The sequence below is a fragment of the Onychostoma macrolepis genome, chromosome 25, assembly GCF_012432095.1.
Source record: "Onychostoma macrolepis isolate SWU-2019 chromosome 25, ASM1243209v1, whole genome shotgun sequence".
In the NCBI taxonomy this organism is placed as follows: Eukaryota; Metazoa; Chordata; class Actinopteri; order Cypriniformes; family Cyprinidae; genus Onychostoma; species Onychostoma macrolepis.
Window position 1 is genome coordinate 9,622,371 of NC_081179.1, and position 27,281 is coordinate 9,649,651.

The 27,281-nt window shown below is 35.6% G+C and overlaps 2 protein-coding genes across 2 annotated transcripts in view; one reads left to right on the forward strand and one right to left on the reverse strand.

Moving 5' to 3' along the window:
- gins3 (GINS complex subunit 3) lies at positions 1-2,659 on the reverse strand. Its single transcript, XM_058767506.1, has 3 exons — positions 2,315-2,659; positions 1,177-1,410; positions 1-421 (listed from the first exon to the last, which is right to left on the reverse strand). The coding sequence occupies exons 1-3, from the start codon at positions 2,483-2,485 to the stop codon at positions 191-193; spliced, it is 636 nt and encodes a 211-aa protein (XP_058623489.1). The 5' UTR covers positions 2,486-2,659; the 3' UTR covers positions 1-190.
- Positions 2,660-5,707: 3,048 nt separating this feature from the next.
- Positions 5,708-27,281, forward strand: part of znrf1 (zinc and ring finger 1) — a 43,382-nt gene continuing 21,808 nt past the window's right edge. The window contains exon 1 of the mRNA XM_058766407.1: positions 5,708-6,683. Within this exon, the coding sequence (XP_058622390.1) occupies positions 6,296-6,683 (388 nt within the window). The 5' untranslated portion in view covers positions 5,708-6,295. The remainder of the gene's footprint in view (positions 6,684-27,281) is intronic.

Genomic DNA, 27,281 nt, shown 5'->3' on the forward strand with positions numbered 1-27,281 from the left:
TGAAAATAGAATAAATTCATTTATTGACCACATACCAAACTCAAATATTGTTTATACACACACAAAAATATTACAGTAAAAAGTTCACAAGTTCACAAATTCAATACCACAAACATACATGCATGTGTCCCACTTTCTCACACACTCACAGGAAAGTCTTCTTAATCCTTCTTTGTAATCTTTTTGTCTTTCAGGCCTGCAGGTCTGTAATTTTCCTCTTTCTGTAGTTGATAACTAGACTAGAGGCAGTGAGGTGAGAGGACCGGCCCTTTTCCCACAGTTGGAAACTATTTAGTCCACTCTGGCCTGCTTTAAACAAGCTCCTCTCTAAGCAGTCCAAGCGCTCCACCAGCGCTGATGTGTCTTCATTGTAAGCATTCTGGGAAGAGTCCATGGTCCGGCGGAAACGACCAATGAAGGTCTGATAAGAGAGATAGGGAGAGTATATAGATTTTATGGAGGCATACGTATACTGTATATAGGATGCAGAGACAGATGCAAAATAGTTCACTAGTTTTATCAGTTAAAACAAGCATTTAAGTCTGTTCAGCTGCAAAATAGAACTCCTAAATTTTAATAAAAACGGCAGTAGAAGTGATCAAAATAAGTAGACTTTATGATTAAAACTAAAAGACAAAAAAACATTTTGTATTTGCAATTTTATAGACATAATAGAAGAATTTAGCCATGTTCTTGATCAAAGTTCAAAGCTACCTGTTTTGTATTGTAATAATTTACAGCACCAGCCATAATAACTATGCAGCAGACATTTAAAGCCCTAAATTATGCCCTGAATTTTACCTGAACTTAACATAGAGCTTGAATGGTGTTCACTGATTGAACACAACAGAACTGCATGTCCTATTCAACCTGGCATATCAGTTTGCCCAGCAACTGGTCAGTACTAGTAATGATTTTAAACGCACTGCTCCCTCTACTGGTTGAGGTACGAAACAGCAGATGAATTATTACACATCCCTCACTTATGCATGTGAAGCTGTGAACCATAACCCCAAACTAGCTTTCTTCTAACCACCCATTACTAATAGGATAAGGTAAACGAAACAACTCATCATATCTTGTAAGGTTAACATTTACATATGATTTAGCTTGAGTTTGCATGCTTTTTACAGCCATAATTGTGTATTGTGTGGCTACCTATCTAGGCATGCTCACCTGGAGGATGGTATTAGCAATCTCTGGGTTTTCTGGGCTGTCAAAATGTAGCAACTGGGAGCCTAAACCATAGTAATACGGACCCATTTTGTGCAAGTCTACAACAGTGGGATCTGCCCCGAACACTGTTCTCCAGCCCTCACGATACACCTTTGGCAGCTCCACGGACAGCACTCGCCTCTTCCTTTCATACAGGCCCTTGGCCAGCCACAGTGGCATCTCCATCTTTGTGCCCTGAAACACAAGTATAAATCAATCACATACAAAACATATGTGCCAAAAGACAGAAACTGTTTCCCATATGAAGTTAACATTAAAACAAATATGTTGTGGTCAGGGACTTAAATTTAGGGTTGCAAAAAGGTGGAAACTTTCCAAGATTTTTGGAATCTTCTGGAGATTTTTGGAAATCCCCTTTGCAACCCTACTTATATTTAATGAGTATGCGAATAACTTTCTATCCATGCAACTCAGTCCAACAAACATCAGCACCAAACTAGACTTTTTCAGTTCCTAATATTAGTGTTAACAATATAATTTCTGTCATAGATATTTCCACAGTGCCCTTTGTATTTGTAACATTCTGTGGTGAAGATGACAGTTATGGAAATTAACATTTGGCTAATAAAACAACTCGTCTTTTTGTCTTGTTAAGGCTAACTTCATAGTTAGCATTTTATGCACATTAAACAGACATGATATTTTCACAATTTTGCACATCTTGAGGAACTTACAGCTTGGTTGCAAATGATGCCCCAAATGAAAATGCACAAAGAGATATTTATCTTTCATACTCTTCACTTGTAAAAGAGTACAATAACTTTTGTTAAAACCTTAGTGATGCAAAATTGTTAATTGTGTAGAAAATTATGCTATAATTGATCATTTTTTTTGTTTTTTAAATCTAAACGAAAAATATTCACTTTGGTTTAACATTTTAACCGTCATAACTTTAAAATAGTTTTCATAGATTAGGACTTAACATGTGATGTTGAAGATCTGTCAGTCTTCAACAATAACCTTTTAATAGCCTAATACCTTCATTTAACAAACCATCTTACTTTCAACCCACTGTACACCAAAAGGTATTAAATCCTTTTATAACCGTTTTAAAACAAACATTAATGTATGCGAGTACCTCTGGTATGTCGCGTGTCTCGCTGGATTTCTCGAGGAACCCGAGTCGCGGGAACGCGCTCTCAGTACTGCACGGCAGGCGCTCGTGAGAAAGTAAAATATCATCGAGAGAAAAGAAATTATCCTCCATTCCGATCCCCGGGGGAACAGGCATGTAGGATTGCGAGTCCATTTTTATTGTTTACGAGTGAACTCTAAATGAGCAAACAAAACTAATAGACAGTAAAAATAAAGAGGAACATGTCAAAACAACAACACTGACAAAGCAGCATTTGGCGCGCAACTTCAAATGAGAAGTAATAGAGCATCGAGCACGAAGAGCATCGAACAGGCGCGAGCAGTCGATAACAGAGCGATGAAGACAGACAGCGTCTCAAATCCTCTTTGATTTACAGCACACTTGTACTTTAAAACATGCTAACGAGGAAAAACTAGGTCATTAAAAAAACGATAAAAACAAAAAACAGTAGTTTGGTTGGCTGCTGTACTTATTTTATTAGAACATGTTAAAATCGTTTTAATCAGCAACGTTCTTTTTAGAAAAAAAAAATACAAAAATAAGGAAAAAGTATTTATATTAAGATATTTAATATTATTTAAGATAATTGATACTACTTTCTGCATTGTGTTTGTGCAGATAAAATGTATTTATACTGTTCAATAAATCTTTCGTGTGTATTTATCACTTTTACCATCAGATGTCGCTATTTCCTAATTTACCCACGAAACAGTCTGTAATTGCAGTGATTACTGTGTGACAGAAATGGATTTCATTACAAGAATAGTCTCATCTAAACATAACAATAGTTTGCCAGTGGCCTGTCATTAAAGAAAATTATGCTATAATTGATCATTTTTTGTTTTTAAATCTAAACGAAAATATTCACTTTGGTTTAACATTTTAACCGTCATAACTTTAAAATAGTTTTCATAGATTAGGACTTAACATGTGATGTTGAAGATCTGTCAGTCTTCAACAATAACCTTTAATAGCCTAATACCTTCATTTAACAAACCATCTTACTTTCAACCCACTGTACACCAAAAGGTATTAAATCCTTTTATAACCGTTTTAAAACAAACATTAATGTATGCGAGTACCTCTGGTATGTCGCGTGTCTCGCTATTTCTCGAGGAACCCGAGTCGCGGAACGCGCTCTCAGTACTGCACGGCAGGCGCTCGTGAGAAAGTAAAATATCATCGAGAGAAAAGAAATTATCCTCCATTCCGATCCCCGGGGGAACAGGCATGTAGGATTGCGAGTCCATTTTTATTGTTTACGAGTGAACTCTAAATGAGCAAACAAAACTAATAGACAGTAAAAATAAAGAGGAACATGTCAAAACAACAACACTGACAAAGCAGCATTTGGCGCGCAACTTCAAATGAGAAGTAATAGAGCATCGAGCACGAAGAGCATCGAACAGGCGCGAGCAGTCGATAACAGAGCGATGAAGACAGACAGCGTCTCAAATCCTCTTTGATTTACAGCACACTTGTACTTTAAAACATGCTAACGAGGAAAAACTAGGTCATTAAAAAAACGATAAAAACAAAAAACAGTAGTTTGGTTGGCTGCTGTACTTATTTTATTAGAACATGTTAAAATCGTTTTAATCAGCAACGTTCTTTTTAGAAAAAAAAAATACAAAAATAAGGAAAAAGTATTTATATTAAGATATTTAATATTATTTAAGATAATTGATACTACTTTCTGCATTGTGTTTGTGCAGATAAAATTTATTTATACTGTTCAATAAATCTTTCGTGTGTATTTATCACTTTTACCATCAGATGTCGCTATTTCCTAATTTACCCACGAAACAGTCTGTAATTGCAGTGATTACTGTGTGACAGAAATGGATTTCATTACAAGAATAGTCTCATCTAAACATAACAATAGTTTGCCAGTGGCCTGTCATTAAAGAAACTTATAATATAAACATCTTATTAGTATGCTGTAAATTCAAAAGTTGTTTACAACACATTATAAGCAGACACTTTTAAAACTCCTTGCTACTGCAAGTCAGTTTCTGTTCTTGAATAATTCTGTCTAAAGGTCTCGGGTAATATATATCATCTCTAACTGGACTGCCACACAATTTTGTGCTTTTCATCTTCATACAAATGCCATTATATATTCAAATCCACTTTGATTTACGGCACAAATATATGAAAAATAAGTTCATGAAGAGGCGATACCAGGTCACTGTCTTCTTTTAAAGAGAAAAGACAGTATTGCAGTTATAAAGGTCACAGTCAAATTTACAGAACAGACTCTGCACTGTTTTATTTCATCTCTTTATGGACATAAATTATGGTTTTATTTATTGTGCTCGTATTCTCAAAATGGTCCTCAGTGTGACATTGCTCAATGCCCTGAACACATTAGACTACTTTGAATAAAACGTTGTTGTATTGTGAGATAGGCAGGCAGTAGGAAATAATATAATAATCATGTAGGCTACTTTATGCTAATTTTAAAAAGCCTCAGGGGAACAAATGTAATAATTTACATCTCCATGGTTGTTATGGTTCTTCCTGGTTACAAGATGGTGTCTCTAAAAGATTTAAGTAGGTTTTATGCAATGCACACTATGATATTAGTGATGTGGTCCATACATAATTTATGAATGCAGAAATATTAATAAGCATAATATATTGATTTACTGCAAGCGATGAGTAGAAATACAGCAGAGAAAGATGTTGGCTTACTGAAAGTTTATTTGATTGTATTGCATATTATTTGATTCTATATTGCACTTATCTATCAGCATGCCTTATTTGTGTGTGTGTGTGTATATATATATATATATATATATATATATATATATATATATATATATATACACACACACACACACTCACATATAATTTGTTTTCCAACTTTCTTACTATTTTACTTTTCCTGTTTATTATTGTGTGTGTGTGTGTGTGTGTGTGTGTGTGTATTAATGATTTGTCAACATACTAAAATAGCCATGCAGTAAAGTACTTTGAAACTGCAAACTGACAGAGGAAATTATGCACATAACAGTTTGTGATCTTTAAACTAACTCATGGTTTTCTTTCTGTCAGTAACTCTCAAATGCCCATATGGCTTGCTCACCTATAAACACTGGCATTTTTGGCCCCATTATGGAGATGAAAGACTATCATTTTCCTCTAGATAGCAACTCAAGCATTTATTAGGCCTCCTACTGAATGGTTGCAAATGAAAACATGAAGAGTACCAAAATTAAATCATGTCTGCCGCCTCTGTGTTAACTTCATTATGGCAACGTTAGTGGGTCACATCTCTTTAACACCAGATCACCAAGCGGCTGTTGGAGGCGAGACGTTGTCTGCGTGGAAAAAAAGAAAGGACACTTCTTAATAATTGATCGTTTGGGCTAGATATTGTAAATCCATGCTCGCGTTTACAACACATCTCGCCACTGTTAATCCGCGTATGCGCAGTAACCGCCTCTATTGTCTCCCAGCAGCAGCAGCGGCGGCGGCGGCGGCGCAGCGGCACACGCTGAACCGATCTCCAGGCAGACGGAGGGAGGACGAGCGGACCTCTGGACGTGTACACTGGACGGGCATCATGGCTGGTGTATTTTGAGTCAGTCCTCTCTGAATAAGAGAGAGCTTTTGCATTCAAAGTACTGCGGATGTGTTGTTGCGCCTGGTGATTTTGGGCAGGCTGTCCTGTCAGTTGCTTATAAGCGGAGAACGTGTTGCGTTTTTGCTCGCGCGAACGGCTTTATTATCACCCCCTTGTTCCCTAAGGTGATTATTGAGACTTTAGGTCCATGATTCGACCAGGAAAATGGGCTGTTGCGTCTGCGAGACACAGCTGTTTTAGTCAGACTTGACAACCGCGGATTTTAGCGCTTGATTTGGTCGCTTGTTTGAAGGAGGCTCGAGAAGCGCCGCAGGGCGATCCGTGACACCCTTTCCGCGACACCCCCACCCATTTTTAGCGGATACTTTTGGATGGGGGGCAAGCAGAGCACGGCGGGGCGGCCCCGGGGAGCTTTTCCCGGTGTCTCGACGGATGACAGCGCGGTGCCACCCTCGGCCCACTTCGGACACTACCGGCCAGGTGGCACGATGGGACTGCGCAGCCGCTCGGTGAGCTCCGTGGCGGGGATGGGCATAGATCACAGCGCCACGGTGCCCTTCGGGTTTTACACCCCCAGAGGAACAGACTCGGACAGAGCCGGAGGGGGGTCTGGCTCGGATCCCGCTCATAACGGGAATGGATACCAAGAAACGGGCGGCGGGCACCACACGGACGGTATGCTTTACCTGGGATCCCGGGCGTCGTTGGCAGACACTTTGCCCCTGCACATCGCGCCCCGATGGTTTAGCGCCCATAGCGGTAAGTGATAACTCAAACTCCGCATAAACAGGGCGCAGTGGCAGAAAGCTACATCGATGCCACCACATGTAGTACGGAATATCACTTGAGGGCACGCTGCTGCTCCAGTTTTCGCGCCAGCGGGAGGGGGAATGCGCACGAGACCCGTCTGACCAACGGCTGGACTCGACTGGCGCGAATCGACGTTAATAAGCCAGGTTGCCAAATCTTACTGGGACAATTAGCCTGTGATTACAAAGGGAGGGGGACTCAATGGTTATCATCCGCTTAGCTCGAACCACAATATGTCTCTGTGACTGGGTTTTAGTGGCAGGGATTTTGTTTCATTACAGTGACTCGAATCTTTTGAATCGCTTCACTCAAAAGATTTGTTTGCTGGTTTGTTTAGCGACTTTTTCCGCAGGTGGCGACCATCAAGTTTATTGTGTGTGTGTGTGTGTGTGTGCGAGCAAGTCACTGAATCAGTTATTGAACCGATTTGTTAAAAACGTTCATTTTGACCTCCTAAAGAGTTGCATTAAGTACATTATTTTCTAATAATAAGTCAACATATTCATAGGTCATTCGCACCTTTTTCTTCTCAGTGAAATCGACATTAACTCCGTTGACAATTTAAGCAAACAACACTTAGTTTATCAGCGTAAATAAACATAATAGATGCCCAGTATATCTTTTACAACCCATTGAGTTCATTCAAATTGAAATGTCTCATTCTTTGTTGCTTGGAGTGTTGATCAGCCTCATTTAGTAATTTGTACAGTAGTTTTTCAACCAATAAAATGGTCCATCACAACCAGTACTGGAAAGCTATTCTTGCTATATCAGTCCTCTCAGACAGTCACTTGCCTCTAAAGGAAGAGACAGAAATATGAGTCAGCACATAGAAGTGAACAAGAACGATTCATTCACAACTGAAACACCACTAGGCTTGTCAAGGCCTGAGCCGCAGCGCTGTGATGCCTTCCAGCCTCAGTCTCTCGGTGCTCGTTAAGCAAGCCCCAAATGTGGCCTCCAGAGAAAACCTGCCAGATGTAAACAATTTGACTCCGTTTTCCCTTAAAGGTTATTTCACTGACACCAAATGAGGCATCCCTCATTTTCAGGGAGCGTAGTTCATGTTAACAGGTGAGGCGTTCAGCCTTGAATGTCATGGTGTGTGATTTGGCTTCTAAACAGTGATCACCCACAGGTTGCCAGGTTGCTACTGTGAGTTAATGAATGTCACAGTGAACACAAGAGAGGTCAGGTGCCTTTCTGAAGGGTGGGGCTCAGGGATCATGAGGGGAAATGGTTCTTGGAAAAGTACTGCCTGTTCCCCTGTCTTTGAAAGTAAGACTTAGTAAATAGGCATATTTTCATGTCAAACACTTAATGAAATGGGAATGACTCATCTGAAATGCTGACTTAAACATACCCACTCATATCAGCCCAGTTTATCTATAATTTAAAGCTGCATAAATGTGAATACATTTACTCTGCAATTTTATTTTCCTCTTTTAAAGAGATAGTAATCTTTTACTCACCCTTGTGTTGTTCCAAACCTGTATGCATTTCTTTCGTCTGTATAACACAAAAGTAGATATTTTGAAAATGATTAGAGTTTTCTGGTCATAGAGTGTCAAAAACAAAATCATTTTTCAAAATATCTTTTTTGTGTTCTAGAAGAAAATAAGTCATATACTGTACTGTAACAATTGGATTTGATAACAACAGATTTGTTAAAAAACATTCATTCTTTTTTTTTACTCTATTTTGTAATAAAATGGCTTCACAACCATACTCAAAAGGTACATATTTATTCGATATCAGTCCTTTAAGACAGTAATCTGTTGGTTTGAGCATCCTAGCTAGAAGCAGAAACATTAGCTCAACCAATCTGTTTGGCTTGCCAATGGCAGATGGAGTGAGTGTTCAGGAAACATGTTTGACACTCATTATTTTTGCAGTTCGTTTCAACCAGTGGCACAGAAACCTCACCTTTAATAATCGACTGCATTTATGGTTTACAGTTTTGTTGTTGGACTATTTCAGGAAAAAAAGTTTAACTGTATAGATTTGATAAGCAGTAAGCTTATATCATCTGTAGAGCTATCAACCCCCTACAGGCTCTGCAAGGCATGAATGAGCCTGGATTCAATCAGTGTCTTACAAGTAAATTCTGTTTATTCTCACTAGGCAAACAGAAGTTTTGTTTACACGAGTGGCTGGCCTACTTGCAACACATTGTAGAGAATTTTAAGCCTACCTACTTTATTAATTTATCTCCTGTGTCAAACTTTATGATATTTACAGTAACTGCATTACCATTGACCATCTTTGGTGAGGTGGAGTCATCTTTCTTTCTTTCTATTCATTAAATTTTATTATTGTTAGAATTCTATATTGTTATGTACATCCAAGTGAATGGATTACCAAAAAATGAACAAACATATTGGGAAGGGACTGGGTTCAATCCACTGGTTGTTGATTGGATGGAGCCAGATCTTAATGCAAGCATGCAATCGATTGTAAGAAAGATATTTGTGCAGACTAAATAATTAGAGTAGTCATTTTTCTTACAAATAGATTTAGGTTAGGGTTTAATTCTGACTTTAAATGGAAAATAGATAAAATCAGTGAAACAATGTTATAGTTGTGCAAAACTCACTGCCACACTGTCTATAATTTTCTGAATGGTTTCTAATGCATTCTGGGTGGTAGCTACCCTTACAAAATAAACTGTAAATATACTGAAAAAATATAATGCAATATATATTTCTATATATCGGAAACTAGTGCTTACATTTTTCAATATACTGCAATATGTTCATTGTCCATATATAACTATATATTGATAGATATAAAAATAGCCTACATATGTACTGTAGCAATGAAGACAAAAATTGCGCTATATTTTTACATGTAATAGCTTTATTAAAACAATTAATTTAATGGTTTTACATAAAACTGAACTCATTTTATCTCACATTACACATTTGATATATGAAAATATGTGTGATTGTATTAGTACAATAGCTGAAAACTTTACTGAAAAAAATATTACAAATTTAGGATTTTTGGACAATTGGATGTCTTGGTAAAGTCATGGCAACATGAGATTTGACATTTACAACTTAATTGACTGAGTACTTTATGTAAATAAAAATACATGGAAATATATCACAATATATATTTTCCTCAAACTGAGTACATACAGTGGTGTGAAAAAGTGTTGGCCCCCTTCCTGATTTTAATTTTTTTTTGCATGTTTGGCATGCTTTAATGTTTCAGATCATCAAACTAATTTAGTATTAATCAAAGATAACACAAGTAAACACAACATGCAGTTTTTAAATGAAGTTTTTTATTATAAAGGGAAAACAAAATCCAAACCCACACGGCCCTGTGTGAAAAAGTGCTTGCCCCCTAAACCTAATAACTGGTTGTGCCACCCTTTGCAGCAACAACTGCAATCAAGCGTTTGCGATAACTGGCAATGAGTCTTTCACATCGCTGTGGAGGAATTTTGGCCCACTCTTCTTTGCAGAATTGTTTTAATTCAGCCACATTGGAGGGTTTTCGAGCATGAATGGACTGTTTAAGGTCATGCCACAGCATTTCAATTGGATTTAAGTCCAGACTTTGACTTGGCCTCTCCAAAACCTTAATTTTGTTTTTCTTGAGACATTCAGAGGTGGACTTGCTGCTGTGTTTGGGATCATTGTCCTGCTGCATAACCCAAGTGCGCTTGAGCTTGAGGTCACAAACTGACTGCCGGACATTCTCCTTCAGGATTTTCTGATAGAGAGCAGAATTCATGGTTCCATCAATTATGGCAAGTCATCCAGGTTCTGAAGCTGCAAAGCAGCCTCAGACCATCACACTACCACCACCATGTTTGACTGTTGGTATGATGTTCTTTCTATGAAATGCTGTGTTGGTTTTATGCCAGATGTAACGGGACACACACCTTCCAAAAAGTTCAACTTTTGTCGCATCAATCCACAGAATATTTGCCCAAAAGTCTTGGGGATAATCAAGATATTTTTTGGCAAATGTGAGACGAGCCTTTGTGTTCTTTTTGGTCAGCAGTGGCTTTTGCCTTGGAACTCTCTCATGGATGCTGTTTTTGCCCAGTCTCTTTCTTATTGTTGAATCATGAACACTGACCTTAATTGAGGCAGTTCTTTAGATGTTGTTCTGGGTTCTTTTATGACCTCCTGGATGAGTCGTCATTGTGCTCTTGGAGTAATGTTGGTAGGCCGGCCACTCCTGGGAAGGTTCACAAGTTTTTCACAAGTCACAAGGTTCCAAGTTTTCTCCATTTGTGGAAAATGGCTCTGACCGTGGTTCGCTGGAGTCCCAAAGCCTTAGAAATGGCTTTATAACCCTTTCCAGACTGATACATGTAAACTATTTTGTTTCTCATCTGTTTATGAATTTCTTAAGATCGCAGAATGATGTGTTGCTCTTTAAGCATGCTTCACTTTGTCAAACAGGTTCTATTTAAGTGATTTCTTGATTCAACAGGTCTGGCAGTAATCAGGCCTGGGTTTGGCTAGTGAAATTTAACTCAGCTTTCTAAAATAATGTGGTTAATCACAGTTCTTTCATGATTTAATAGGAGGGGGCAAGCACTTTTTCACGTAGGGCCAGGTAGGTTTGGACAGCTTTTTTCCCTTAATAAATTAAATCATCATTTCAAAACTGCATTTTGTATTTACTTGCATTATCTTTGTGTAATATTAAAATTTGTTTGATGATCTGAATCTTTTAAGTGTGACAAATATGCAAAGAATTTAAAAATCAGGAAGGGGTCCAACAGTTTTTCATACCACTGTATATTGTACATACATGTTGCCATATAAATGTGAATATATATGTTCAAATATATTTACACACACATAGGACCATATTTTATTACATGTATATCTATATATGAAGGATATTATTGAATATAAAATTACATATTACGATACATAAATATATTGTCACATTTTTCAATATACGAGAAGCAGCAATTCCAATTAAATAGTATTGTTCAGTATATTAACACATTATATTATTCATTATATTTTCAATATACAATAAGTAATTTAATAATTTGATTGTTAATATTTAGGAAAATATATTTTATATAGGTTGTTGCTAGGATGTTCTAAATGGTTGCTAATGTGTTCTAGGTGGTTGCTAGGGCATTGCTAGGATGTTATTATGTCCTCAAGTTCATTTGATATTCTGATCCCATGATACATGATTTTTTATTGCCTGCCAGGAGAATATGATTTCTTAGAAAAGCAGCACACCTCTCCTCAACAAGCCTCACGACTTGAGATGTCATTCATGTTCACAACACAAATGTGTGGGATGAGTTCTGGGCTGGAAAATAAGGATGAGCAATCGTAGTAGTGATGTTTTTCTTAGCAAGCACCACTAATCATCAATAATTGCCTTTATTTAAAGAGTAAGCACTGGTGATTTAAAGTTGACTCATTGATAGTTGTTTATTGAGAGGAAGTTGTTCAGAATAATTGTAGGCTCATTGTGTGAGTAGCAGTGTTTAATTTCCAATTAGAAAGTGGTATTCCTTGCTGATCTTTTTGTCGAAATTATGAATTCCATTCTGTGCTGTCATGGCAGTCTTCACATACTGTAGCTAGTTTGCTTATTTCAAAGATGGTCCATTCACGTTAAAGCTGTAGCGTTTGTGTTGAAGGCTGGTCAACTCACCTGTTTGCTGCACGCAAGCAGATTAAAAGCAACAGTAATCGCTCTGCTAAAAGTGCTCTGTTTAATTATTATTGCTCACCCATTAGAAAACTGAGTAATCATTCACTTGGCCTTCGCTGATGCATGTTTGCAGCTTTTAAAGCAGCCCTCATATCACAATGGAAGTCTTTAAGATGACATTTTAAGTCAGCATCTACATTTTGCATTAATTACAAGCAAAACAGAGTGTTACGATGCTGGTTTTAGTGGCAAGTCTTTTAGGAATGTTGGGATTGTGGAACATCTGTGCTGATCTGTCTGGCAGCAGGATTCAAGAAATATAGGTCACTCTCTCAAATTATTTCTGCTTTTCTTTGCCTCACTGGTCTCTCTCTCTCTCTCTCTCTCTCTAGCTCAGGGTGTAATACATTTATGCAAAGACACAGATGCACATACACATGCGCAGCATCTTACTGACACAAAAGGAAGACACAGAGTCCCAAAAATAAAATCAGACACGCACGTATGCACAGATATACTGGATGTGTTCCAATTGCCTGATAGTGTCTCTGAAGTTGACTTCATGGGATATTCAGCCATGTTGAGTGAAAAAATGTGAGAGTCGAGTTTTGAGTAAATAATTTTGTACCATATATAAATACTGAATGTCGTAATGTAAGTAAACTTTTTAAAATTGAATTTGTTATGTGATTTGAAAAACAAGTTCGATTTAGACGGTCTAAATGTAGGAGTTTAGATTATGCAGAATTATTAATAACTTCTGAAAAATAATAATAATAATATATATACACTGTAGATATTTATATATTGGGTATGCCAAATTATTGTTTTATATATTGTGTATATAAGATATAAATAATTGAAAATATTATATTGAATATTGTAATGTAAATAAATTATATAGGGCATTCATTTTATATAATCAAATTGCATAAAAATGAATTGTCAATTTCATATAAATATCTATATATGTATACAGTATTTATCAACCTATCTATCTCAAATTGACAATTTATTTTTAATGTAATTTTTACATACATAAATATATTGAATATGTTAATGTAAATAAACTATATTAATATATATATATATATATTTTTAAAATTTTGACGAGAAACAATTTAAGGCTTTAAATTTAGGGGTTTGTGGTATGCCAAATTATTGTATGTATTCCATATGTTGATATAATATAAAATAATGAGGAATATTATATTGAATATGCTAATGCTAAAGAAATTATTATTTGTATGTAATTTAAAAACAATTTTTATAATTTAATACTTTTTATTTTTATATGAGTGTATATGAAGAGTTTATTTGCAAAAACAGATCAGTTTTCAAAAATCATGTTTTTTATTATGTTATCATGTTTTTATTGTTTTATTGTGTTAGTTAGCTGTTTTTTTTTTTTACCTAATCAAAATAACCCAAATGCAGTTTGATTGAGATTAATTGGAATGCACAATGATATCTGTTTTTGCAAATGAACTTTTCATATATATATATATCTGGCATCATACTCAACCCCAATTTCTGCTGAAGTCAAATGTTTACTCAAGTTTGATGACATTGCCATTGAACTTCTACACATATCCCCTTCTCAGTGCACAGGGAGCAGTGTACACTGTGTAGGGCCCCTGTGAATCAGAAGGCAGCTACACACCGCAGAGTTGAAGGAGGTCGGCTGTTGCTGTGACAACCCTGTCGCTTGCCACCGCTGTTTTCAGGCTGCAGTCTTACATGCGGCCTCAACAAGCCTGCCACCCCCACAACACTCGCACACTCATTTCACCGAGACCCAGAGGGAGGGAGAGCAAGAGCGAGAAACAGAGAGACATTTCCCCAGCTCCGTCACTCACACTTCCTGCATGTAGCAGCTCCTGTGAATGACAGCTGCCAGAGCTCCTTCAATGAAGGAGGAGCCGCTAGTGCAAACAACCGGCCAATTAGAAAGGCCGTGACAACAGTTTCCATGGAGTGGCGACCAAACCTTGCCATTATACAGTGGAGACCAGCTAAAGATAAACCTGTGACAAGCACAAGGGCGGCTCGTGTCGCCCCAGGGACTTTTTGCGATGTAGTTTTTCACCATTGTGTGCTCACTTCCTTGCCTTTTGAGACCTTACACATTGTTACGTGATCATTCGCACGCTAGCGACAGAAAAATATACCCCGTCTTTCCTCTCAAGGGCCAAAACAACATCCTGTAATCAGGAAGTTTACAGAGGAAAACAGTATGTCTGCATCTATAACCACACACACACACACACTCCATGTCATTACCTCCCTCTCGTTCTGCTGTTGCCATGGAAACAGCTGTTCTTTTCCCACTGAAGGTAATAAGTTGAAACTAGTTGAGGAGAGTTCGTTCTGATGTCATGTGAACACGTTACGCCCATGTATGGGCATCCTGGCCGTTCCATTCAGGAGCGTCGGAGGCTGTGATTCAGATGGTCCTCCGATGGCCGCCGCTGATGTCGAGACACAATAAACCTTCTTGCAGAGAGCTGATAAGCGGTGAAAACAACATGCAATATTGATTTGTTTTTGGTGCCGCCGCTCTCTTTATGTGCTATATCTCTCTGCGCTCGCATTTAAATGCATTTGTGCCTTGTAACCTTCTTACAGTGTATTATGTAGTGATAGACTGATAAATTTGAGATTATTGTCAGTAATGGATAACAAGTGTCTGATTAACTGACAGAAGTGTTATTTTCTTCTTGTGTCATTTTTTTTTAAATCTGAAATTGTCATCCACATGTTACATTTTGGATGTTGGTGAGCTGGCGTTCCTGACCCAGTTTCCTATCTGGCTTAACTAGCAACATTTATTTAGTCATCAGCATTTATTGTGGTTAACAAAATGCCTTCACATTTCTAGAACTTATCCATGTTTTTTTTTTTTTTCACTTTAAGAAATTATTGAAATTGCAGCTAATTAAATAGATAATATTTTAAACATTTAGATTCCTTGACATCATTTAATGCTCACTTAAAGTTAATCTTTAAAAGATTCATATTTTAATAACAATAATAAATGTAACTTTTAGCAAATACCATTTAGAAGTCAGTAAGTCATTTTTAAACTCTCTCTTTTGCACACCAAGGCTGCATTTGTTTGATCAAAATACAGTAAAAACAGTAATATTGTGAAATATGATTGCAATTTAAAATAACTGTTTTCTATTTGAATATATTTTAAAGTATAATTTATTCCTGTGATATTGAAGCTGAATTTTCAGCATCATTACTCCAGTCTTCAGTGTCACATGATCCTTTAGAAATCACTCTAATATGCTGATTTGCTGCTAAGGAAACATTTCTTGTTATCAGTGTTGAAAACAAAACCATAATACATTGTTTTCAGGATTCTTTGATGAATAGAAAGTTCAAAAGAATGGCATTCATTTTGAAATTGAAATCTTTTGTAACATTATAAATGGCTTTATTGACACTTTTGATTAATTTAATGCCAAAGTATTGTTTATTTACTTATTTTTACTGACCCCAAATTTTTAACGGTAATAGTTATTTATTTAGAAAAGTAGTATCACATTTTCATTTTTATTATGGGCTTATCGCAGCCACAATTTCAATATCAGTGTATCCCTAGTAATCTCAAATGTGTAGCTTCAAAAGAGATTTCAACAATATCTCAAACTGTGCTCAGATGTGCTAAGAAGATACCAATTATAACATCCACATTGTAAAAAATCTGTAAAATTTACGGTAAAAACTGGCAGCTGTGGTTGCATTTTACCGTAAAAATACAGTAGCAACATTTTAGGTTTTACGGATTTAACTTAAATTTGCATTTAAAACCATATTTCATTAACTGATACATAACTGGTAAGAGAAACATAGTTATTTCAACAAAAACATCAAATGTGAAATTTAACAGAGGAATTCTGGTTATGTCAATTTACGTTTTTACTGTTATATGTTGTTTTTCACTTATAAAAACTGGAATACATAAAATGTCCATTACAGTTTTTCACGGTATATAGTAGGGGACCTTACCGTTAACCAATTAATAGGTTTTACTGTAGCATTTTTACAGTCTTTTACCGTTAAAATCACAATCATTTTTACAGTGAATGAAATCAATAGGAGCAGTGTACACTGTGTAGGGCCCCTGTGAATCAGAAGGCAGCTACACACCGCAGAGTTGAAGGAGGTCGGCTGTTGCTGTGACAACCCTGTCGCTTGCCACCGCTGTTTTCAGGCTGCAGTCTTACATGCGGCCTCAACAAGCCTGCCACCCCACAACACTCGCACACTCATTTCACCGAGACCCAGAGGGAGGGAGAGCAAGAGCGAGAAACAGAGAGACATTTTCCCCAGCTCCGTCACTCACACTTCCTGCATGTAGCAGCTCCTGTGAATGACAGCTGCCAGAGCTCCTTCAATGAAGGAGGAGCCGCTAGTGCAAACAACCGGCCAATTAGAAAGGCCGTGACAACAGTTTCCATGGAGTGGCGACCAAACCTTGCCATTATACAGTGGAGACCAGCTAAAGATAAACCTGTGACAAGCACAAGGGCGGCTCGTGTCGCCCCAGGGACTTTGCGATGTAGTTTTTCGCCATTGTGTGCTCACTTCCTTGCCTTTTGAGACCTTACACATTGTTACGTGATCATTCGCACGCTAGCGACGAGAAAAATATACCCCCGTCTTTCCTCTCAAGGGCCAAAACAACATCCTGTAATCAGGAAGTTTACAGAGGAAAACAGTATGTCTGCATCTATAACCACACACACACACACACTCCATGTCATTACCTCCCTCTCGTTCTGCTGTTGCCATGGAAACAGCTGTTCTTTTCCCACTGAAGGTAATAAGTTGAAACTAGTTGAGGAGAGTTCGTTCTGATGTCATGTGAACACGTTACGCCCATGTATGGGCATCCTGGCCGTTCCATTCAGGAGCGTCGGAGGCTGTGATTCAGATGGTCCTCCGATGGCCGCCGCTGATGTCGAGACACAATAAACCTTCTTGCAGAGAGCTGATAAGCGGTGAAAACAACATGCAATATTGATTTGTTTTTGGTGCCGCTTTCGCTCTCTTTTATGTGCTATATCTCTCTGCGCTTCGCATTTAAATGCATTTGTGCCTTGTAACCTTCTTACAGTGTATTATGTAGTGATAGACTGATAAATTTGAGATTATTGTCAGTAATGGATAACAAGTGTCTGATTAACTGACAGAAGTGTTATTTTCTTCTTGTGTCATTTTTTTTTAAATCTGAAATTGTCATCCACATGTTACATTTTGGATGTTGGTGAGCTGGCGTTCCTGACCCAGTTTCCTATCTGGCTTAACTAGCAACATTTATTTAGTCATCAGCATTTATTGTGGTTAACAAAATGCCTTCACATTTCTAGAACTTATCCATGTTTTTTTTTTTTTCACTTTAAGAAATTATTGAAATTGCAGCTAATTAAATAGATAATATTTTAAACATTTAGATTCCTTGACATCATTTAATGCTCACTTAAAGTTAATCTTTAAAAGATTCATATTTTAATAACAATAATAAATGTAACTTTTAGCAAATACCATTTAGAAGTCAGTAAGTCATTTTTAAACTCTCTTTTGCACACCAAGGCTGCATTTGTTTGATCAAAATACAGTAAAAACAGTAATATTGTGAAATATGATTGCAATTTAAAATAACTGTTTTCTATTTGAATATATTTTAAAGTATAATTTATTCCTGTGATATTGAAGCTGAATTTTCAGCATCATTACTCCAGTCTTCAGTGTCACATGATCCTTTAGAAATCACTCTAATATGCTGATTTGCTGCTAAGGAAACATTTCTTGTTATCAGTGTTGAAAACAAAACCATAATACATTGTTTTCAGGATTCTTTGATGAATAGAAAGTTCAAAAGAATGGCATTCATTTTGAAATTGAAATCTTTTGTAACATTATAAATGGCTTTATTGACACTTTTGATTAATTTAATGCCAAAGTATTGTTTATTTACTTATTTTTACTGACCCCAAATTTTTAACGGTAATAGTTATTTATTTAGAAAAGTAGTATCACATTTTCATTTTTATTATGGGCTTATCGCAGCCACAATTTCAATATCAGTGTATCCCTAGTAATCTCAAATGTGTAGCTTCAAAAGAGATTTCAACAATATCTCAAACTGTGCTCAGATGTGCTAAGAAGATACCAATTATAACATCCACATTGTAAAAAAAATCTGTAAAATTTACGGTAAAAAACTGGCAGCTGTGGTTGCATTTTACCGTAAAAAATACAGTAGCAACATTTTAGGTTTTACGGATTTAACTTAAATTTGCATTTAAAAACCATATTTCATTAACTGATACATAACTGGTAAGAGAAACATAGTTATTTCAACAAAAAACATCAAATGTGAAATTTAACAGAGGGAATTCTGGTTATGTCAATTTACGTTTTTTTACTGTTATATGTTGTTTTTCACTTATAAAAACTGGAATACATAAAATGTCCATTACAGTTTTTCACGGTATATAGTAGGGGACCTTACCGTTAACCAATTAATAGGTTTTTACTGTAGCATTTTTACAGTCTTTTACCGTTAAAATCACAATCATTTTTTACAGTGAATGAAATCAATAAGATTTCAAATATCTCTGATCACATTCTTCCAGGACCAAACGATCAGATCTGTGGTATTATTCACAATCATTTTATAGCTCTGTCCTTTTTTATATAAATAATTATAATTAATTTGTGTAAAATATTTTAGGAGAAACATCTGAGGTGGAGGCGACATAAATGAAACCGCTCCTGAGCTGTGAAATAGCAGCCGTTGAGCAATTCAAATTTCCTCTGGGATTGTAGCATAAACACTTAAAATTGATATGTTCGTGTATAACCTACAAAGTGATATGGAGGCACTTGCACACACACAAACACACTTGCGCTGAATAAGCTAATACAAAACGCCTTCGCAACTAGTGACAGGGAATGCCCTTGACTCGTCTGCTCTCGAATCCGAGGCTTCAGACGGCAAAGCTGCTTGTTGTGAGGTGGCATGCAGATGCAGGAAAACTGTCCTGATGGGCACTGCTTTAAAAGAAGCTGTCATGCTGTCTTCTTGCTCGCTTGCTCTCTTCCCTCCTTCGACAGTGCTGTGTCACCATGTTTACGTCCTTGTCTCACTCTTCTCCAGCACTCCTCCCTTTTCCCTCTGCTCTTTCCTTTCAGAGTGTTCTTAGACTAATAATACAAGTATACCATTGATGAAAGTGATATATAAACCAGCCTTCACATTTCTAGAACTTATCCATGTTTTTTTTTTTTTCACTTTAAGAAATTATTGAAATTGCAGCTAATTAAATAGATAATATTTTAAACATTTAGATTCCTTGACATCATTTAATGCTCACTTAAAGTTAATCTTTAAAAGATTCATATTTTAATAACAATAATAAATGTAACTTTTAGCAAATACCATTTAGAAGTCAGTAAGTCATTTTTAAACTCTCTTTTGCACACCAAGGCTGCATTTGTTTGATCAAAATACAGTAAAAACAGTAATATTGTGAAATATGATTGCAATTTAAAATAACTGTTTTCTATTTGAATATATTTTAAAGTATAATTTATTCCTGTGATATTGAAGCTGAATTTTCAGCATCATTACTCCAGTCTTCAGTGTCACATGATCCTTTAGAAATCACTCTAATATGCTGATTTGCTGCTAAGGAAACATTTCTTGTTATCAGTGTTGAAAACAAAACCATAATACATTGTTTTCAGGATTCTTTGATGAATAGAAAGTTCAAAAGAATGGCATTCATTTTGAAATTGAAATCTTTTGTAACATTATAAATGGCTTTATTGACACTTTTGATTAATTTAATGCCAAAGTATTGTTTATTTACTTATTTTTACTGACCCCAAATTTTTAACGGTAATAGTTATTTATTTAGAAAAAGTAGTATCACATTTTCATTTTTATTATGGGCTTATCGCAGCCACAATTTCAATATCAGTGTATCCCTAGTAATCTCAAATGTGTAGCTTCAAAAGAGATTTCAACAATATCTCAAACTGTGCTCAGATGTGCTAAGAAGATACCAATTATAACATCCACATTGTAAAAAAAATCTGTAAAATTTACGGTAAAAAACTGGCAGCTGTGGTTGCATTTTACCGTAAAAAATACAGTAGCAACATTTTAGGTTTTACGGATTTAACTTAAATTTGCATTTAAAAACCATATTTCATTAACTGATACATAACTGGTAAGAGAAACATAGTTATTTCAACAAAAAACATCAAATGTGAAATTTAACAGAGGGAATTCTGGTTATGTCAATTTACGTTTTTTTACTGTTATATGTTGTTTTTCACTTATAAAAACTGGAATACATAAAATGTCCATTACAGTTTTTCACGGTATATAGTAGGGGACCTTACCGTTAACCAATTAATAGGTTTTTACTGTAGCATTTTTACAGTCTTTTACCGTTAAAATCACAATCATTTTTTACAGTGAATGAAATCAATAAGATTTCAAATATCTCTGATCACATTCTTCCAGGACCAAACGATCAGATCTGTGGTATTATTCACAATCATTTTATAGCTCTGTCCTTTTTTATATAAATAATTATAATTAATTTGTGTAAAATATTTTAGGAGAAACATCTGAGGTGGAGGCGACATAAATGAAACCGCTCCTGAGCTGTGAAATAGCAGCCGTTGAGCAATTCAAATTTCCTCTGGGATTGTAGCATAAACACTTAAAATTGATATGTTCGTGTATAACCTACAAAGTGATATGGAGGCACTTGCACACACACAAACACACTTGCGCTGAATAAGCTAATACAAAACGCCTTCGCAACTAGTGACAGGGAATGCCCTTGACTCGTCTGCTCTCGAATCCGAGGCTTCAGACGGCAAAGCTGCTTGTTGTGAGGTGGCATGCAGATGCAGGAAAACTGTCCTGATGGGCACTGCTTTAAAAGAAGCTGTCATGCTGTCTTCTTGCTCGCTTGCTCTCTTCCCTCCTTCGACAGTGCTGTGTCACCATGTTTACGTCCTTGTCTCACTCTTCTCCAGCACTCCTCCCCTTTTCCCTCTGCTCTTTCCTTTCAGAGTGTTCTTAGACTAATAATACAAGTATACCATTGATGAAAGTGATATATAAACCAGCCAGCAAATTACAAAATCCATGGACTTTCCTCAAAATTGCAGAATCGATTAATTGTGCATAATTTAACAATATTCTTCATGTTGCTGGCTTTTAGTGAATAATTAAACCATTTGGTCAGAACATCAGAGCAAAAAGTTTTCAAATATTTTTGAGTTAAGTTTTTACCAAATGTTGTGTAAAATAACATTTTGAATCATGTAAGAAGAGAAAAAAATAATACTTTTAATAAAAATTCCTTCATTTTTTCATTTGTTCATACCTATATATTTCATGTCTTTAATGCATACAGGCCTATACATCGTGTTTACTAATTTATGATATAATATATTGCAAATATATGTATATTCCAAATGTGTTTATATCTGCGAGTATCTATGTTTTCTCATAATTGCAGAATAAATTAACTGTGCATAAATTAGCAATATTCTTCATGTGACTGTTAATGAATAATTGGCTGATAACCGACTTCAGAGTTTTCAAATATTTTTACTAAATATTGTGTACATACATATTCTGATATGGTATGTATTGTAGTAGGTTGACAAAAGAAAAATTAATATTGTTGTGCTTTAAAGTATTTAAAAGTGCATACACACACACACACACACACACATATATATATATATATATATATATATATATATATATATATATATATATATATATATATAGGCCTATACATTATATTTATCCATTTATGATGTAATATATTGTTAATATGTGCAAATATATGTATACATAATTTATTTATTGTATATTCTATCATTTATTATCTATATTTATATGTAGATTATGTATGTTTATGTTTTATTATAATATAATATATGGCATTTATAACACTGACCATAATATCTACTTTGTGCACAGCACGCATATTGCATCTCTAAAATATGAATTATGGTGACGTCTTAGGCTTGTAAATCCCACTTTAAACATTACATCATAAAGGCTCATGTCTGAATATAGATTCTGTTGTTCGCTCTACTGTTTGCACAATGCTTGCAGCTGTTATAATAACATCCATTGCTTACCGAACACTGTTTGAATAGATGAATATATATTCATTGGTTGGAAAAAAATATATTGTTGCTGGATATTCTCTATCACAGACCTGTACCTGTTTAAATGGCCTCTCTTCTTTCTGTTTGCTGTCAGAGTCATTGTATGAGAGGCAATGTACAGAAACCTCACCTAAAAAGAGCAGACAATGAAGTACTGCTATTGTATCAGTGCAGATGTGCGTCAGCTGTGTCGTCCTTTTCTAAACCCGAATGAAGGTCAGGCTGGGAGAAATTAGCACTGCTCGTCAAGCATTAACTAAAAGGGGGGAATTTTAATGGCAATGAGACATTAAACACCAAGCTCTGACTTCAGTGTTAGAGATGGTTCTCTATGTCCCCAGAGTAGTTATATATTTTACAGATCAATATTTTGTAATGAAAGAGGCTGGCGAGTGAAACCAAGCTTTATGGTTCGGTGTGCAGTGATGGATGTGTGTACCGCGCAAAGCTGTAGTGCGTTATGACAAATGAATGGTCACAGGAAGTCATCGTTGTCTGGCCAGTTGCGGTTTCTATTCAGTCCTGAGGCGCTTAACACCTTTTAATGGTTTGACCTGTTTTTGTATGTGGTTTTCTGCTGAGTCATGCAGTGTTTCCTGCTTGTGCACTGGCCTGTTTGTCTTTGGCTATGGTTCATTATAGCTTTTGTTTGAAACATCATGATATATTCCTATCTGCTTCATATCAGTGTATTCTGATAAGCTGTCTACAAGCTGCAAGCTCACTTAGTGGATTTATTAAGACGTCTCAAACTGTTTGTCAGTCGTGCTTTGGTTCTTCCTAATGCAGTTCTGTGATGTAATCATCGAGTCCTTTACAGACTCATGCTGCCGCTGATTGATTAAGCATCGCTGGTGTCTGTAAACGACCTCATTGTAATCAACCGGTTTGTTTGAATACTGTTTAGGAAACACTGATCCTTTCAAGCCGCCCTGTGAAGAGACACTGATCAATACTTTGATTGAGAGTTGACTAGGGTTATTATCGCAAATGAAAACAAAGGTGCCAATTTGTGTTTGTTGTTGTTCTTGGTGTTAATAAAAGCATACAAAACTACACAGAATTACATTAAACATTATATATATTAATGATATTGATACATTTATTTTGTTAGATTTTTCAAATTTTTGCATGATTCTTACACTCACCAAGGCTGCATTTATTTGAAATATTATTACAACTTTAAATGTTTTTGTATTTTTATATATTTTAAAATGTAGTTTTTAGTGTCACATGATCCTTAAGAAATCATTCTAATATTCTGATTATCTATCTATCTATGTATCTATCTATCTATCTATTTATATATCTATAATATTTTGACTATATCTATCTATCTATCTATCTATTTATATATCTATAATATTTTGACTATATCTATCTATCTATCTATCTATCTATATATCTATATGTCTATCTATATATCTATATGTCTATCTATATATCTATAATATTCTGACTATCTATCTATCTGTCTATCTATCTATCTATAATATTCTGACTATCTATCTATCTATCTATCTATCTATTTATATATCTATAATATTCTGTCTATCTATCTATCATATTCTGACTATCTATCTATCTATGTATCTATCTATCTATCTATTTATATATCTATAATATTTTGACTATATCTATCTATCTATCTATCTATTTATATATCTATAATATTTTGACTATATCTATCTATCTATCTATCTATCTATCTATCTATAATATTATGTCTATCTATCTATCGTTCTATCTATCTGTCTATCTATCTATCATTCTATCTATCTATCTATCTATCTATCTATCGTTCTATATATCTATAATATTCTGACTATCTATCTATCTATCTATCTATAATATTCTGTCTATCTATCTATCTATCTATCTATCTATCGTTCTATCTATCTATCACTCTATATATCTATCGTTCTATCTATCTAATATTCTGACTATCTATCTATCTATCTATATATCTATATGTCTATCTATATATCTATAATATTCTGTCTATCTATCTATCTATCGTTCTATCTATCTATCACTCTATATATCTATCGTTCTATCTATCTATAATATTCTGACTATCTATCTATCTATCATCTATCTATCTATCTATCTATCTATCATATTCTGATTATCTATCTATTTATAATATTCTATCTATCTATCTATCTATCTATCTATCATATTCTGACTATCTATCTAGCTAGCTAGCTAGCTATCTATCGCTCTATTTATATATCTATCTATCTATCGTTCTATCTATCTATCATTCTATCTATATATCTATCGTTCTATCATCTATATATCTATAATATTCTGACTATCTATCATCTATCTATCTATCTATAATATTCTGACTCTATCTATCTATCTATCTATCATATTCTGATTATCTATCTACCCATTTATAATATTCTATCTATCTATCTATCTATCTATCTATCTATCTATCTATCTATCATATTCTGACTATCTATCTATCATATTCTGACTATCTATCTATCTATCTATCTATCTATCTATCTATCTATCTATCTATCTATCTATCTATCTATCTATCTATCTATCTATCTACACACATATACTGTATATGAATTAAAATAGTTTTTAATTGTTGATTTTCATTGTTTTCTATATAAAAATCTAAAAGAACCACAGTTCTTTTAGAATCACAGTTCATTATTTGTACATTAAATTGGTGGGTAAATGCAAAAATAAAAATTTTCTTTGACTCGATTCGCTGAACAAGGTCCCATGTTTTCAATTTTGAAGAAAAGAATGTTATTTTGTATGGCACAGCACTGTTGGTGAATCTTGGGAATTTTGGTCAGCAGGAGTCTGGCATGAGCGTCTGTCTAAAATACTGGAATACTCTACATGACTTTTAAAATCTGAACAGATTTTAAGTGTATGGGCAGCATCATACACTTACCGACTCTGTAATAGTCACAGAGGAAAAACTGGCCATCAAACACTAAACGACTGAAGTCTTTGGCCATCATACACTATGCAATTTTCTATGAAATCTGTCAACTCAAATCTGCAGACTGGCTTTGACATTTGGCCACTAGCATCAACTTCTCCAGACTGTAAATCGGAGAAAAATGTGTATTCATGCCTTAAGCTTTTTGACTTCTTCATCTTCGGCCGTGGGGAACGGAGCAAGAACTATATGCAGAGGTATCATCAAAAATGCATGGATATCAGACGGAGCAGTCGGCTCTGCTTGAGGAACGTGTCAGCTTGAAGGACGAGAGCCAGGGGACACTTTAACAGGTGCAGAGCGTAACGGCTCTATTTCAGATGCGTGCAGAGACACGGTACGACGAGATGCTGTTCTACGAGTCTCAAGTCTGGATTGTTTTATGAGTTGAAACGGATGTTGATTTGTGCTCCAAGTGAAGGACATACAGTGAACAACTTTGAAATAAAAAACAACTATACAACAAGACTTCCCAAACTGAAATAAATTAAGTTTTTAAAGTGTAGCCTGATTTGTAATCAAGGCTAAAATCGAGTTAAAGTGTCTTTTTGACCATTAGCTGTCCCCCTTGACCACTAAAACACACAACAGTGGCAATTAACCCACAAATACACAAAGTTCCAAACGCTCAGTCTCCCATTAATGTCCTGACTTGAGCCAGAGCTCATTAAGACCAATAGAGTGTCTAATTAAGCCACGCACTGTGAGAGCGAGCAGCTGGTCTTCCCAGCAGCCTTTAGGATTGCACTGACTGAGGGGCCCATGGCTCTATTCTGGCCTTTTTACATGGACTCTTTCCCTCATCAGAGCCCCAACCCTGTTTACAAAGGTTTAAGCCATGCTGCCTGGCATCTGAATTCATATTTAAGTGACAGTTCACTCAGAAAATGAAAATTAAGCCATTATTTTTCACATTTATTCATCCAAATTCTGCACAAGTCACTGTTTTCCATTCAATTACAATGAATAGAGTTTTTTGTTTGCACTTTGTTGCAGCACATGTACTTATTTGTACTTACCTAAGAAAGTACTGGATGATATAAGGTAACATGGGTTAAGGTTAGTACCTAGTTATTATTTATTGTAATTACTATAACAAGTACAAACCCGATTCCAAAAAAGTTGGGACACTGTACAAATTGTGAATAAAAACAGAATGCAGTGATGTGGAAGTTTTAAATTTCAATATTTCATTCAGAATACAACATAGATGACATATCAAATGTTTAAACTGAGAAAATGTATCATTTTAAGGGAAAAATAAGTTGATTTTAAATTTCATGGCATCAACACATCTCAAAAAGTTGGGACAAGGCCATGTTTACCACTGTGTGGCATCCCTCTTCTTTTATAACAGTCTGCAAACGTCTGGGGACTGAGGAGACAAGTTGCTCAAGTTTAGGAATAGGAATGTTGTCCCATTCTTGTCTAATACAGGCTTCTAGTTGCTCAACTGTCTTAGGTCTTCTTTGTCGCATCTTCCTCTTTATGATGCGCCAAATGTTTTTTATGGGTGAAAGATCTGGACTGCAGGCTGGCCATTTCAGTACCGGATCCTTCTTCTACGCAGCCATGATGTTGTAATTGATGCAGTATGTGGTCTGGCATTGTCATGTTGGAAAATGCAAGGTCTTCCCTGAAAGAGACGACGTCTGGATGGGAGCATGTTCTAGAAC

Bases quoted from the DNA above. Each gene is read 5' to 3' on its own strand.
- gins3 (XM_058767506.1), bottom strand. From the start codon at position 2,485: ATGGACTCGCAATCCTACATGCCTGTTCCCCCGGGGATCGGAATGGAG. The intron at 1,411-2,314 runs GTACTCGCATAC...CTTGTGTTTCAG, and splicing joins AGACACGCGACATACCAGAG to GGCACAAAGATGGAGATGCC. The intron at 422-1,176 runs GTGAGCATGCCT...CTCTCTTATCAG, and splicing joins TTGCTAATACCATCCTCCAG to ACCTTCATTGGTCGTTTCCG.